Source organism: Dermacentor albipictus, chromosome 1, assembly GCF_038994185.2.
Source record: "Dermacentor albipictus isolate Rhodes 1998 colony chromosome 1, USDA_Dalb.pri_finalv2, whole genome shotgun sequence".
Taxonomy (NCBI): Eukaryota; Metazoa; Arthropoda; class Arachnida; order Ixodida; family Ixodidae; genus Dermacentor; species Dermacentor albipictus.
Genome location: NC_091821.1, coordinates 65,507,393 through 65,524,338, shown reverse-complemented (window position 1 = coordinate 65,524,338; position 16,946 = coordinate 65,507,393). Strand labels below are relative to the sequence as shown.

At 43.0% G+C, this 16,946-nt stretch overlaps 1 protein-coding gene across 1 annotated transcript in view; it reads left to right on the top strand.

Moving 5' to 3' along the window:
* Window positions 1-15,783, top strand: part of LOC135912478 (uncharacterized) — a 56,656-nt gene extending 40,873 nt beyond the window's left edge. The window contains exons 7-8 of the mRNA XM_065444917.1: window positions 2,708-2,753; window positions 12,649-15,783. Coding sequence (XP_065300989.1) covers window positions 2,708-2,753; window positions 12,649-13,244 — 642 coding nt within the window. The 3' untranslated portion in view covers window positions 13,245-15,783. The remainder of the gene's footprint in view (window positions 1-2,707; window positions 2,754-12,648) is intronic.
* Window positions 15,784-16,946: the final 1,163 nt, after the last annotated feature.

Genomic DNA, 16,946 nt, shown 5'->3' with positions numbered 1-16,946 from the left:
GTTTTTAGTAGTGACCACTCGCATTCTATTGCTTGGAGAAAGAGGCCACTGATTGAAGGACTCTGAAGTTCGAATCTTAGATTACTTTTATTCTGTCTGTTTTTTGTGAAGTTTTTCGGTTTATTGACTTCTATTTGCATCAGCCATTTCCTGCACATTAATTTCTCAAAAATGTTTTTGATGACGCTGATGCAGTGATGATGAAATGATGTAGAAAAAATTATATCGATAGAACGACAAAGACATATAACAATGATGGCATAATGACAATGAGATGTCTATTCTTAAATCATGACGATGCTATAAGGACGGCAATGACAATGACGGTATGATGACAACTTGACGAAGAAGTGGGAGTGATGACGATGGCATGACCAAGACTGCATTACGATGGATGCATGGTAGTGTCTGTGGGACGCCGACGCGATGACGACGATGACATGACAACAGCAGCGTAAGTATTATTGAATGATGATAGCATGATAATGATAGAATGATGAACAAGGAATGATGTCAGTGGATCAACAAAGGCGGTATGATGATGACAGCATGGCGACAATGGAATGGTGAAATGACAGATTGATGACGATGGCATGACGACAATGGTATGACGACAATGGCTTGACGAGACTCAGATGTTGAAGTTGCAATGATCGCGATGGAACGACGACGATGACACCCTGATGACTGTATGACAATGAATGCATGATGATGAGTGTGTGACGACGATGCAGTGACGAAGATATTAAGACAACGGCATGAGCACAATGGGATCGGGGCGTGTGTATGATGACAATGGTGTGACAATGACTGTATCATGAAACCTGTGCGACAACGATGGTGCGATGACGACGGTATGACAAGAGTCGGATGAAGTTGGAACGACGATGATGGCATGACTACAACGGCAATACGACGGCGATCTGACAATGGAGCCGTGGTAGTGACTATATGACGACAACAGCATGACGAGATTCAGATGACAAAGCTGAAATGATGACAATGCAACGATCACAACTGCATCACCACCCTAAACACATAATTAGTGGCCAAAGCTATTGGACAACTTGGACCTCTGGGTCAGAGTAGGAGGCATGACGATGACAGCATGACGAGAGTCAGATCACGAAACTGGAATGACATCGATTGAACAGTCACGACAGCATCACTATGGCGGTGTGACAATGAATGCATGATGACTGTATGATGACGATGGCGTGACGAAAGTATGACGAGTGTTGGATGACAAAGCTGGAATGACGGCGATGCAACAATCGCGACGGTATCACGACTGTGAGCCCATACCTAGTGGCCCAAGCTATTAGACAACATGGACGATTGGGTCGGTGTAGAAGGCATTATGATGACGGCATGATGAGAGTAAGATATTACTTAGGTGTAATGATAACCATGGAACAACCACGACAGTGTTACGTCTCAACACCACAAAGGCGTTAATTGTGTGTATGCCATGTGTCAAAGCACCACCCATCCATCAGTACCTATCCAGATGTCAACGCAGCGGGGACACCAACTGTTGATGGGTGCGAGAGAGGCCCTAACCCTGCCCTTTACCTGACAGCCTGAGCAAAGGATGAAAAGGAGGGGAACGACAGTTATTTGGGAGGCACAGTTAATTACACGTTTAACACAAGTCAAATCGCCACCCTTCTGTCAGTGCCTATCCAGAGGTCAATGCTGCATGGACACCAACTCTTGACGGGTCCCACAAAAGGCCCTCGCCCTGCCCTTTACCTGTCAGCCTGAGCAAAGGATGAAAAGGATCGGGACAACATCAACGATTTGAGAGGCGCAAATTGCTTTTCTGCCACATATTCCAAACCAGTCTCTTCGGAGGCGGAGTTACTGCGGGTTATCGCGAGCATGGAAGTGATATTGCAATGGAGTCGACGATGGTGATTTGCTGCTGGACGGTTTTCAGATTCCCTAGTCCACTTGCCTAGGAAAGATGACAGTATTAAAAGCACAGACTTTTCGAGAGTGAGGACTGAGGGTCCTGGTGTTTAGACAGGACCCTCAGTCAAATTCAGAGTGACAGACAGACGGACGGATGGACGGACCGATAGATGGATGGACAGACGGACCGATAGATGGACGGACAGACATACAGACAGACAAATGCAGGCAGGCACATAGATAGACAAATGCAGGCAAGCAGACAGACGGACAGACAGATGCAGACAAACAGGCAGACAGATAGACACGCAAATGCAGATATACAGGCAGACGGACGGACGGATGGATGGGTAGGCGGGCAGGCGGGCAGGCAAGCAGGCGGGCAGGCAAGCAGGCGGGGCGGGCAGGCAGGCAGGCAGCCTCAAAATGTCTAAAGTAGGCAAACAATGCTATTCTCATTAAAAACATGTTTTGGAACTTGTACCAGTCACTTGGTCACACTGAGTGGCACACCAAGTTTGAGTGTGACAAAAGAACTTGTATGGGCTCTGAAACATTTGTTTTTTCACCTTGACTTGGTCAGTAACTGCAACTGTTTCATTAACTTGCTCAAAAGTGTCGGAGAGCCCTACACTCTACAGTGTATTCCGTTAAATAGGCTTGGAAAAATGATATTGGTCATGCAATGCTGTACTCGATAAAATTTGTTAAAGTGCACAACACAATGATACAGTCTGTGGGACTAGGGCAGCAGCAGGTACTTCAGCTTGCAATTTTTTTTTTATTTCAGGAAAACCTTTCAGATGAACCAAGCATGGCACTGCAGCATTACAATGGTAAATATAAAATTTTGTTTTATCAGAACTGTCATTATTTTTCCAAAACGTAGTGCTATTAATCCCCTTAAACCATAGAATGTATCTTTGATCACCATGCCTCGGGGTCTTATTGACAGGAAGTTTGTATGCTTCATGATTTGTACTTGCAAAAGGGTGTTGTTCATGAGATATTTAAATATGGCATTTGGACTTGTTGCATTAGTGAATAGAACTCAACGCTTGGGATTTCTATAAAAGAAAGTGATGCTTGTTGGTAGGGGTGTAGAGATTCCCTTTCGAAAGTGATTCTTCCATTTTGTTTGCAACTAAGGTGGAAACATTTAGCAGCAGTCTGTCAGGACTTTCCTCCAGTGTCACTTGAAGAAGCTTGTCCTTGAAGATCTTTCAAGCTCAAAATTTTCTAACACCTTCTATATTGACACTGAGAGTTGGTTTACCCGGACCCAATTGTGTCAAATTGCTTCGAGCCACTCACGAATGATAATTGAAATGTCCGGTGTTGTCTATTCAACAATTATGCGGCGTTGGTGCTCTTGCCTTTTTTCAGCTTCTGAAATTATAAACTTTGTACAAGAACAAAAGCCCTGCATCCAGACCCGCTAATAGATGAGTGCACGATATTCATTGATGGTTTCATCAAGAGGGGCAACATCTAAGATGTTGCAGTGCAAGAAATGTTACATATGAAAGTTGATAAAATTCACTGAGGGCAGCCAATTAGTGCCCACACACTTAAAGCCATGGCCTTTGAGACTGGGTGACCCCTAGCTGCCACCCAATATTGCAGGCCATGTGAAAACAAAACTACCCATGACTGCAACTGTGATTTGAACACATGGCCCACAGGTACACCTGAATGCTGGATGTGCTAACCACTGGGTTAGCGCAACACAACATTCGCACTTGGTAATCTGTGCAAGGTTTTAGGCATTGCACCGACCCTGAGGGTGGTGGTGTGTCTGCATGTATTGTGAAGGCTACAACATTCTATGCTGTAGCAGGTGAGGATAACATTGTGTGCATTATTAAGTTTTTCTTGGGAGCCTGCTGCTGTTGCAGTATACAAGTTCAGCACCAAAGGAATCACTGAAATCTGCAGATTTTTTTTCTAATTTACTGAACCGCCACTCTTGTTACTACACTAATTTACTCTCTAGATTTCTTTTGTATTGTTTGTTAATGCTTCGGCATATTATATCCATATTTACTATCCAATAATGCTTCACTACATGTACTTTTCATTTCAGTTTTTTGTATTATGCATGCTGAATTATGAGGATGGTATCCTTATGGGTTATCATCTGCTTTATGTGTATCTGTTTCTTGTGTCTCGCCGCATTAGCTCAAGCAGTCTACCTTTGTTTATTTTTTTTTACATTACCTGATAGAAAATGTTCCTGACAGCCTTGCTTTAGGAGCTCTTGTAGTAAAGAGTTTAATGGAACACTGTCTGGTCAGTTAAAAAATTTCACCGGCGATTACAATACTCCCTAATGCGAATTTTGAGTGCAGCTGTTTAAGTGTTTTGAATTCATGATATACCATATATACTCGATTGTAATGCGCCTTTGACTGTAACTCGCACCCCTTTTCTGTGACTTAAAAAAAATGCGCTCAATTGTAATGAGCACCCATTTGCCATGACCTAAAAAAAAGTCCTTTACAGTACCGTGCACCTCTATATTTCATACAAAAATACAACTTTCTCTCATATTGAAAAACAGATTTGCTTCCAATGCACTAAAGTAACGATAAATAAAAAAGTCGCAGTTTTGCATGAAAGGTGAAGCATCGATTACAATAACAAATTAGTAGACAGCTATACGAAAAGTAAGGATAGTAATTTTATCGGCCGTATAAACTTTTTTTTTTTAAACATTTGCTTACGAACTAGATTACCTAATAAGCATGGTGTCACGCACGCCCAAGCAAACATGAACACGTCTCACGCAATGATCACAGAAACTCTTTATCAGAACGCTGGAGTGAGGAAGTGTGGTAGCAGGAGCGAGTGAATTGACCTTTGTGCGGCCTCTCTCTTCAACATGAACTAAACGATGAGAATGCAGCGTGATGTGCCTAGATGCGTAGATTCTGTTTCTATTGCAGATCGCTTTCGAGGTAGGGGCCGCGCAGCCGCGCCTTACGTAGCAGCCGCCGGAGTAAAACACCTCTCCTGTTTGCGGCAGTCGCGCACACAAGTTTCGGGTACTTCGAATGTCCGTGACGCAGCACGATTTCCACCCATCTCTGCCCACGTGATCACTTTCCTTTTAATTGTGGCATCGTGATGAACTCTGTATGTCTTTGCAATTGGCACTTCCATGCTGATAGAGCAAAGGCAGAAAACATGAAGACTGGGATGACGGATGGAGCACTAACGTACAGCACATGGAAGAAGCTACGGCAGCTATACTCCGTTCCATAGATAGCAGTCAATGCTGTGGAAGCTACGCAAGAAGCTCGGTCAAGAAAAGTTATCACTCTGCAGATTCCGTCCATGCTTTGCTGCACGCTAACAGCGTTCGTTCATGAAAGCATGCGCGTGAGGCTTCTCACGACGGGTTGCAAATGAAAAACCTCAAAAGAACAAAAATAAGAATGATCTAAAACAATGCATTATATAGCAGGTGTATACCACAGTGTGTGTTTCTAAGGATTAAAACTTGTTTCATTAAATACTGAGCCTTTATGAAGACAGTTGCGCACAATTGCAGTAAAAAAACATAGAACTATATCTATGTGCGAACGAAGCCACTGCAAGAAATCTCTCTAGCCTCCACAACATTGACTTGACTGCTGTGTATGGACCGAAGTATAGGTATAGTCCCTAGTATTAGCGGCGAGAATTAGGAGTGGCGCCCTCTTGCGAGTGACGTCACAGCCAGGACGCCGCTCGCTCCGGCTCGCTCGGCTGCCGCACGCGCTCGTTCCCTTCGTGTATGCTTGGGGTATGGGTGGCTCGAGCCGTACGTATTGAAGAATACGTCGGCTTCTTTCAGCTGCCATACCTTAACCACAGTTTCTTCTTCAAAAGCGTGTGAGTCGAGAAACTTTGCGGCTTGGATATCGCAAGCTAAGTAGCGTTAAAGGGGTCTAGTAGGTTTTGCAATGCATATATGCGCCGTGTCTATCGGTAAATTTTGACTAAAAAAAGAATATCTGCAAATTCAACGCGCGAAGTTGTGTATGATGCTTCGCTAAACACTTAACATTCCTTTAGTATTTAGCTATGAGAGGCATTGCATTTTACGTGGTAGAAAAATTTTGTAATTGGCGTCGACATGTTATCCGATGTTAGAAAGATACTGCCCAGCGAAGCTATCATGATTCCTATTACTCTGGTGTGTTGTTCTATTCAAATGTGGCCATTCATTAATGCGAAAAAAATAGTTAGGCGCGCATTTCTTATGCAAAAGTTTGCTGCTACTTTCATCCCCCTCTGAAACAGGCCTCCAAAAAGTGAATTGCTCATGGCTGCTAACATGACGGCACGCCATGTAGAGTATTTACATAGTTAATTCACAAACACCATAGTAGCAATCACCTGAGAGAAAGGTTTCGTTGTTAAGATCGAGAGCCACTCAATTGAAAATGATGAAATGTTTCATTGTGGCCCTCAGTAGCCTTTATCGACAATATGGCACACCCCTGATCACGTAACGGTAGCAATCGACTGTCCGTATGGCGAGGCACGCTATGTTCGCGAAACCCATCAGTTCACTACAACTTCGCATTAAAACCATAAAGCATTTTTTTACAGCGCCAACTGGAATGGCTAAAGTATTCTCGAGCTACTACACCGCAGCTTAGATTGCCTACAAAAGGGAAATTCAAGCACCTTCTGTCTCGCCATGTCTCGATCCAGCGTTATTTAATTATACAAACGGATAACTATTCGCTTCGTCGGTACATAAAAGAGAACCTTGCAGGCTAAATTAAGTTTGCTCCAATCCAATCGCAAACATTCATAAAGAAAGCACCAAGCCTTCCATATACTTTCACTTGATTTCTGACCCTCCATCGGGGAATTTCCATATCTTCAATATGTCCCATACTACTAGTCATTGATGCTTCGACTTCTTTCTGGCTGCAGCTATGCGGTCCAGCAGGCATACTTCACTAAAAAAATTGGGCCGAGCAGCCTGTGTCAGTTCGCCAAACAGATTCGTCATGTATATTCCTCAAGCAACAAGCACCAGTAAATTTCTCAAGTGAGTTTGCTTTGATTTGATTTATTAATTTCCATTTACACACACACATGTACAGAGGAGTGGTAAATGGAGGTGGATGAGGGAAAAAAGCCGCACAGACGCGGCTTGAGGTAACCTCACCCCCTTAGGTACAATATGGCTGCATGGAGTAACACATCAAGCGCCATGTAAATTACATTTATATAGTGGCCATAAAACATTGCAGTTATACAATATATGAAAGGACAGTGAAATATTTCCACAATAACAATGCAAAACACACTGCGGCATTGAAATAAATAAATGATATACACTTGGTAACATAGACAGAAAAAGAGGAACATAACATACATTATTAATCATTAACAAACATGCTCTAAAGAGGTGAGTTGAACGATAGCACGGAAAAGGGAATATATATTGGTACATTCCTATTTGTACTCTGTAAATAGCTGTAAGCCTTCATTAACTTTACTTGAAATTTCCGCCGCTTAAAAAAAATAAACACGTGAAGAACCGCCTAATGTTGACAAGCAGTTAAAGAAGCAAGTGAGGCGTGTAGAATCTAAGCTCCAGTATTAGTTAAGTCACCGTGCTACTGCCGAGCGTTTCTGTGAGGAAATGCAAAAATTTGATATTATACCATGAACTACTCGTCGTGAGCAAACCTGTTTTAGCGGAATAAAATCAACGTAACTGCTGTAGAAGTCATATATAGCCAGATTTGTGACATACTTGTTGCACCGCGGCAGGTATGGTATCATAACTGGATTCCTATAGGCTGTGCTTTTGCGATTGTCTATCCGCGTATGAAAAACCCGCAATGGGCTGGTCTGCGTTGCTTCGGCTGGCACTGTAGCGTTGCCTTCGAGAGCTGCATTGTTGTCTAAGAAATTAGCTCTTTGAATAAATGTTCGCAAAGGAAGACGTCGTAAAAATATATTTGAGACGACCACTATAAGTATACAAGCAGAGAGAACGAGGGCGAACAAACGAAAACACCGCAGAAAGCGCCCGGACAATGCCCGAACTGTAGCAGACGACAGGCGCGAGTCCGTGCCCTGACGTCACGTGAACGGCGCTCGCAGCGCCGCTCGCGTTCGTTCTCGGGGCTAATAGGCTAGAAGCGCGTTCGAGGCGGCCATTTTTAAATGATGATGGCGATATGGTAAAGCAGATTTAGGGTCGTACTCGGCACACAATGTTTGGACCCATTTTATCGGAAAAAAAAGTGCATGTTAGCTTCGAGTAAATAAGGTATTATGGCAAAGAATTTGATTCTGAATGACGGGGTGCTCTTGGTGGCGATGCTGAGCCTCTGCTCGGGCAGCTTGTTTAGCAGCAGTGGTAGATGAAGCATTTCTACCAGTTGCATTGCTCATTTTTCAGACAGAGAGTGTGAACACTGGAATGCATACCTTGTGCGGAGCGCATTCTCTAGCGGTGGCGACGGTGCTGCAGGCGAAGTAGTGCTTGCACAGTGGGTCTGAAGCCCACGCCAGTGCTTTGTTTCCGTGCTGGTCACGCATGCTTGGTTGCTATCGACACTCCTCTTTCCACCTCATGGCTCCACTGCACCCTCCTCTCTGCTTTTCTCCTTGCTCTTCTTTGCTCTCGCAGCTTTATTCATCCCCCCACTGCACGCAACGTTTGCTCTCATCTTTAGTTGTGCTTGTTTGCTCGGTTACAAGTGACGCCGACGCTCGCCGCAGGAATGTGCGCCTGAGAGCTGCACAATAAAACATTAGTACAACGGTCCTCTGACCAACTAAAAAAAAAAAAAAAACAGTTTGACAGGAGGGATCTGTACAGTTCCCTTGTTCATAATGAGCTAGTCATTACAAGATCCATTTATATATGCTTGAGCACTCATACCAGGGTTCAGGAATACACGTCCAGATTGCCTTGCGTCCTGTTGAGCATGTTTTCAGTGGTTTCGATGACAAAGATGACAAGTGATTCTAGGTGTAATCTTTGTTGATAAGTTCCTTTCCATGATAACTGCCTTTTGCCTCGTCCCAGTTTATCCCGTGGCATGTGCTTTCAATGTGCTCAGTAAATGCATTTGATGCCGCATATGATCCGCAGAAATAAATCGTAATTCGAATTAGGTCAACCCATAACTTTTTAGAAAACAAAAAAACTTTGAACATGACAAACCTTTATTTACCGTAAGCTTGATTACTAAATCTCATCCTCGTCAGAACTGCTCGAGAAGTTGTCCTTGGCACCCAAATGACGTCCTCGGTGCCGTCAAGTGTGTTTAATAGGCAGCTTGAAATAGGGGTACCTCTCCCAGTATGGATAATCTTGGCCAACAGATCCGGCGGGTGTGACGGAGGAGCTCCATTAACTTGGTACTTTTGCTAGCTTTAGGTGCGTAGCCAGGATTTTCTTTCAGGGGTGGGGAGGAGAGCTAAGGTTGCATACGCCCACTCGGTGGTTTCTAAGAACCTTTCAGGTCTCTTTTATGATTTTGTCATTGATTATTACGGTTATGTAATGCCAGGTGTAGTTGTAAATTGGACAACAATCACAATGCCGCATGGTCCAAATACGCACGCGTGATGCACATACAGGCACCTTGTACAGGCATTACACTGTGTGGCTATAGTTCCATGTGATTGCTTGCTTCATAGCAACTTGTGCATTAGGGTGAGAGTGTATGATATCCACAATAAAATGACGTAGACTGTAAGACTGGGATTTTCTTATGCAGGCTGTAAGAGTGAGAGCTTGTAAAAGCCTAAACAACTAAAACTGCATTGATACCAAGTACATATTTTTATAAAACTCTTCATGTATTGATGCTCACACTGTTCTGATAAACTCTGAGAAACCCTCTGCAACTTTGTGCGCTAGCAAACATTAAGGTGTTTTATATATTTTGTATTTATGGTTTCTTCACCCAAAGTTACCTATTCGCTACGTTATGGGTTCTTCTTTCAACAATCGTTCAATACATTTGCAGGAAGAGCGGAGATTCGTCTGTGACTGGGATTATCTCGGTGACTGTAGCTGTTTCAACTGTTATGGTTATGAAGTGCAATATTGTATTCATGAAATGAAATGAATTATGAATTTCCTGGCTCGCAGACACTTAATAAATTACTATGACCTCATGTAAGCACTAGGAACAGATTATTGAAATATTATCAGAGAATTCAGATATGATCCACACAGGTCAAGTTAGGCACACTGCAATCCGACTCCATTGTCGCAAGTCAACTGTTATCGTGCAGTGACAGATCAGCTGAAGAAAGTGACTTGCCATTTGAGGTCTCGCTAGCATGTTGGCACTTCGAGGATAAGCTTCGCCAAAAGTCGGAGAGCCATTTCTGTCCTTGAGACATATTGCCGTTATTGTGACCTTATTGTGACCGAAGATTGCGACTGTGCTTGCATGTTGGGACCATGTAAACTACATGCAAACAACACCCTCGCTGGCTCCACATAAAGCCCCTCCATCTATGTGCCAGCGCCACTTTTTCTAAGTAGCGCTAACCTTTGATGAGCACTGCTGTTCTCTGATTCGTCGCTCATACCAATACTGCTTCTGTGATTTCCACTTCCCTGGTTTCCGTTTGCATTCATTCCGCTTTCGGAATTTCCGGTTCATGAATTTTCGCTTGTTGCGCGCTTGCACCTCTGTGCAGCACGGTGTTGTTTCCGCCTAAAACTTCAAGCTGGGACTATGCAATTTCCTCTTGACAGCAGAAGCTGAGAGGGGGAGTGAGGGAGGAGCGCAGAGGAGAGGAAGGTAGGTTGGCAGTACAGTTAAACCTCAATATAATGAAGTGATGAAATGGGCAATTTGCCTCGCTATATCAAAATTTCATTGTATTGAAATTCAACCTCTTATGCAAGTAAGTACAGTCACCAATCAATTTTTCTTACACAGAAAGCGGTGGCAGAATTTTTGAAATTATCAGACAATTGGAATGCAAATTTGAATGAGAAAACAATTCCTTTTGATGAAGTTGGGAGTCCGTGACAAAAGGTATGGTTTCATGCCACGTCGACGATATCTTTACATTGGCAGTACGAATTAAGCGAACAGCCACGCTTTCACGCGTAATTAGCCCAAACGGCTGATAGATCAGATGTCCTCACTGGGACGGTGCTATAATGGAAAGTGCCAGCAGCGCAGAGCTAATGCTTCATCTGCCTTCTCGCTCTAACGGGTCACCAAAACTGGAGATTATGCAACTTCCAATACTAAATGCGTGAGAACATGCCTTGCATGATGCTACACTGTTTCAGCACGCCCACTCTTAGCACATGCGGCCGTTTACCTCTAAAGCAGGGTGTGCCACTGCATATGCGCTCACCCGCGCTTACAGCCATGTTCAGCCACAGCCAAAACGCGCGCCAGAAACTGCGACGTTTGCCAACTTGTTTCCCACTTCCCCCTCACGCACGCTTGATCGCGTTACCGTGAGCTCGCTCCCCTCCCCTCTTTCTTTTTGCTTGCACTGGAAGGTGACACATGCGAAGCCACCATCTTTCATGTCTCACCCTTGCACGCTTTCACTCGCACCTAAAGTACATAGCACGCGGTGCGATAGGATCTTATCGCAGTTAGAGTTTATAGGGAACGTGATGCGGCTCCACTTCGGAGATCGCTCTTGTCGCGTGGCGCATGATTTGAGAGGCGCATTTGTGAACAGCCGCTTGTAATTCAATTCTTTGACCATCTTCGTCTGCGGAAGTTTCCGTTTGACCCACTGTGGTTGCTCAGTGGCTATGGTGTTGGGCTGCTGAACATGGAGGTCGCTGGATCGAATCCCAGCCACGGCGGCCGCATTTCGAGGGGGGTGAAATGTGAAAACACCCGTGTACTTATATTTAGGTGCATGTTAAAGAATCCCAGGTTTTCCACATTTCTGGAGTTCTCCACTACGGCGTGCCTCATAATCAGAAGGTGGTTTTGGTACGTAAAACTCCATAATTAAAATTTTATGTTTCCGTTTATTGTCTCGGTATTAGTTTGTGGCAGCAGTGAAATTTTGTTATATTGAAATCGCATACAAGCACACTTTGTTATGTTGAGGTTCTAAATACACGGTGTTCTATGGACAAGAGGTTAAGAAAGGTTAAATACTTTGTTATATCGAAAATTTTGTGCGTTGTATCAAGGTTTAACTGTACTTAACCAGGCCGGCGAAAACGTGTATAGAGGGACTTCAGCTTCACAGAAAGTTTCTGTGGAGCTTCTGGGGCTGCACCCCTCCGCAGTCATCTTGACTGTGCTGCTTCGTTCTTTGTAAGCTCCAAGGCGTCGGACAGGCGTTGAGACATGAATGCCCATAATAGTCGCATGTTCAAAGTATATGCACCTTTGTTCATAGTCGACGTGCCAGACATAAAAAGGAGCAGGGCGCGAACCGGAAAAATTTGGGGAAAAAGTGGGGGGGGGGGGGGGGGGGGGCTATGCCACTGGTTAGCTTTGGTCACGAATATAGGTCGATAGCTCTTTTTGGGTAACATTATCAAAAAACAAAATGTTGACCTAAATACGGTATATCCTGTACCTGGCTAGGTAAGGCCTGTGTGGTTGGCAAATTGCTAAAGTGCACTTTGAACAAGTCTATTGATGATGGTTTGACTTTCTCTACTTCTGAGTGTATGCTGCTGCTTCTTGTTTCTCTATAATTTCTGTGTACCTATTTATTTATTTTGTGTCCATCTTTCAACAGAAAAGAATGCTGCAGGCCGCTTCTACTGGCGTGACAGCCTGGTGCCCTTTCGCTCAGACCAGACCCACGAACTGCGACCAGTACGCAACATGCGAATGGCATCGACCCGCACGCTGTCAAAGGTGGCCTGCTCATTCTTGAATTCTTGGCAGCCATGTACCGTGTACTATGGCATCTCTCGTGAGGGCTTGGTGCGGGGTGTCATACTGAATCACAGGGAGCGTGATGCCCTGCGCCAGGGTGTTGATATGATGGTGGGTGGTCTGCGACCTCGTCTGATGCCACAGAGCATTGCCATTGAGTTTGTGCCGGTGTTGCGCACTTCCAAGGATTCACGTGAGACAGTCTCTTGCTTTGTTGTGGAAGTGATGGTGCGAGGTGCTCCTGACACGGTTTACACTACTTCAGACGGTGACTGCTACTTGCGAGCTGGCGACATGTCCTACCAGGCCACCACGCAGGATGTGCGGGCTTGGATTGTTCAGCAGGAGGAGGCCCGCTACCTGCAAGCACCCAACACTACTGCTCCACTGGGTCCTCTTCCCACTGATCTAAGCCAGCCATCACTCCACCCCTGGCACAGAGTTGTGTACTGAGCAACAGAGTCACTTTTTTGTCACATAGAAAGTGAACCATCCGTAAAGGAAATTCTATTTCTTTGCGAAGTTATAAGTTTCACTAGCCAAGCATAGGCGCTATCCCCCGTACAGCATTTTGGGGTTTATCACTGTATTTTCTTGTCAGTACTCTCATTCACATCTCCTTTATCCATTTCATTTGTAAGATCCAGTGTGTTAATATGCAGAGTGTCTGCAAGTGTATTCAAGAAATACTTATTTATTTTCTTATAGTTTCTGAGTTAATTTTCTTTCTCATTTTTTGTGTAAGCTCCTTCATTGAGGTTGAGAATTTGCACTCTATTACAAGGGCCATGAAAATAGGCTTAAAAAGCTGCATTATTAATGTCTGAAATGACTTCTTGCATACCTAATGTGTGCTATATAAGGAACATGATTTTCTCTGACAAAAGAAAGAATAGTATACTTATTTTTGACTAGTTATATAATGCGTTAAAAAGATGTCAGCAAGACTTTTTACCTTGTCGTCTACTAAAAGAAGACTATAAATTGGTGGCTCTGCTATACTTTTACTGCATGCAGCTATGCAGGGCATGCAGCTGCTGGTAAATTAACCGTCCTTGTTAGAAAGTGTCTCTTTATGAACAATGTCCCTGCTATGTACTCGTTAAACAAAACGTTTGGTGACCGAGCATGAGTGCTTAGCTTACGTAAAGGTGGCACAGGTGCTCTTGCAGTTTTTATGTTTATTCTGGGTTGACTAGAATTAATGACAAATGCGCAACTAAGGAAAAAAATATCGCACAGAATTCATGACAATTTATAGCATTTATTGTCTTGCGTAAACCTAAATTCGTACGGTTTGTTTGGATATTCTTGCAATGTCATCAGATGAATACGTACAGGAAGCATTTATTGTGTGACAATTTTAAATGGGGCTGTCTCAACACTTCAGTCATATTACCATAGTTTTGATAAAGGTACACGTGCTAGTCAATTTTTAGAGTTCACAAATCTCTTGCGAGATGCAGGAACGTTCATTTTTCTTAATGTCCTGCAAATATATATTTGCTCACAGGCGTTTGGGATGCTCTAAACTCTCTTACACTGCCTAAAACCCATATTTTAGTTTGAGATAGTATTGCCCATTGGTTCAGCACTGGTCCTAATGTACTTTGTGCTTTGACAAAATGTTGCCTTGTTTTAATGCTCTCAATGTCATGTGGCTCACATCTTAGCTTTTATCAGCTGGTTTGACTGCAAAATGCTTGTGATCTTCCATATTTTAACTTTGCTGCAAAGCTACCATAAAGCAGCATCAATTTTTGACAAAATGCTGTTTTTCTGTTAATGCATTGCACATGTAGTAGTAGCATTGTGCTTAATCTGAAAATATTTTTTTCTTTATATACCGCCTTGTGCTTTTTGCCATGTTTACTTACAAGCAGCAACAAGATTGCAGTTCATAGTGAATTGCCAGCTTATGCTATTGCTTGTTACTTCACATACAAGTGCTGATGCAATATTTCACTTCTGGTCCAGTTATTTGTTAAACAAGAATTTTATGCTGTCATACTGCATGTTATTTTTCTCAAATCCATGCCAAATGTATCTTAAAAGTCACAGGAGCCTATTGTTGGTTCTACAGAAGTAGTCATATAATGAAGTTTGTCCCACTAATTGTTGTATGGCATCTTGTTGCACTTGTTCAGTGTGCTTTGATATATAATCTCAAAAATATTGGCACTTTGTATTTGCTCTCTTTCCAAAGTGTTTTCTGTAGTCTTAGCATTTCTAACTGTATGAAAATAAGACTTTGAGACCCAGGTGAATTTGCAACTGGGAATGCAACTGGTCTCAGTTCAACTGGTTTATGGAACAATTCCCAGTTAGTCCCAGTTGAAACTGGTTCCAGTAGACCCGTTGCAACTGGTTCCAGTGGGTCCCCATTGTAACTGGTCCCAGTTGGTCCCTATTGATACTGGCTCCTGCAGAAGCCTACCACAAGTGTGTTCTGCTGATGGATTTCACACAACAAAGGTAGCTCAGCTTTTTTTTTTTTTTAATTTGAATTCCAGCTGTCAAGTGCCTTCGAAATGTCTTGTATTTTTTCTGTGAGAAGGTGCGACAAATTTTTCAGTGTGTCTGACACATCCACATTTTTCTTCTGGCCCCAGTGCTGGATTGTAGCTGAAAACAATTATAATGTTTCTTGTATAAGTGAAAAAACAACTTCAGAAACCATACAATGATAAAATTATGCAAAGGCAATATAGAAAATTACGTCTCATTATGACAAAGAATGACAAAATGACTTATCTGTAAATTAGATTATGCACTAGCAATAACTTAAGACTGAAGTGGCAAATGTACCACTGTTTAATTCAAGGAGGATTTGTATACTAGATGTTTCAGCCAATTACGTATGCTCATTCCCATGACACCACAATAAAGGCATGCTCTTTTAATACAAAATATTTTGGCCTTGTAAACAAATTCTTCAATATCCCGAAAGACTAGCGCAATAAACACAACGACCCTTGTGTTCTTCTGTCAACTACATGGTTGAGTTGAAACGTATTTCTCTTAAGATCACTTGGATTATGCATTTCAAGAAGTTGTGCACCTCAATGTAATGAAAATTTGTGATCATTACTTCCGTTTGAAAATTATGGCTGTTGCCAAGTCTTCCAGTGTTCATTTGTCTGTGACAGTGTGGACATGAGCGTTTTCAAATCATTTGCTTTGACTTCATGGTTTGCAAAATATAGTAATGTAACAACACAATACACTCCCATAGAAGAAAACTATCAGCACATCTTGAGAACTACGTTTTCAAGCATGGAAGCATAGAGAAAGAAGTATGGTGCTGTAGAAGGGCTTTGCACAAAGTTCTTGGGTTGCTACCAAGCATTGAAAAGCAATGGAAAGAGATACTACTGTGCTTCCTTCCATCATTCCAGTGTATCCACAACCCACCCATATGTTTACTGTGTCAAGTGAACTACAGCATTCAAACCCAAAGCTGCATATTTAGTGGTGGCATTAACATTTTGTGACAGCTTACCCACTACGACTTCCACCTTTAGCGTCAACTGCTGTTTTGGCAGCTTGCCCAATCCCCTCTTCTTGGGGGCTACATTTCCACTGACACTCCTGGTGGCAAGGAACATGCTGCTCCACAGTGCCTGTGTGGTATCCTTGCACACAAGCGTCCCTTTCTTGTTGGCAAATATTTTGGCTGCTTGTGTGCCAGAAATGCAGAAGCCATCCTTTAAGTAAAACTACAAAAACGAAATTGCAGTGGTCAGTGATCTTCAGACTAGCTTACATTACATGTACACACACAACCCATGAATATAGAAAAGGGGCAGCCTACAAATTAGCTTAACAGAGAGGCACATAGAGGCTACAGGTTCTGCTGCTACCAGCAGGCCACTGCACTTTTTTTTTACCATGTTTATTAAAGACAAAAACAATTACTACTTTTACTACCTCCAAACATTACCATTCAGTTTTCACACGTCATTGCTTGACCTTGAAGTTGGCTTACAGTGCTTAATTATACTAGTACTTCCCAGGTTTCTTCTACCACTAACACATATCATGGCCCAACCAAGTTAATTGTGACAATTTAGCTTATGTGCTTACATAACACTACGAGGAAATTATCAGACTAACAACTAGCACAGAAAAACTTAAAATGAGTGGGTGAACTGT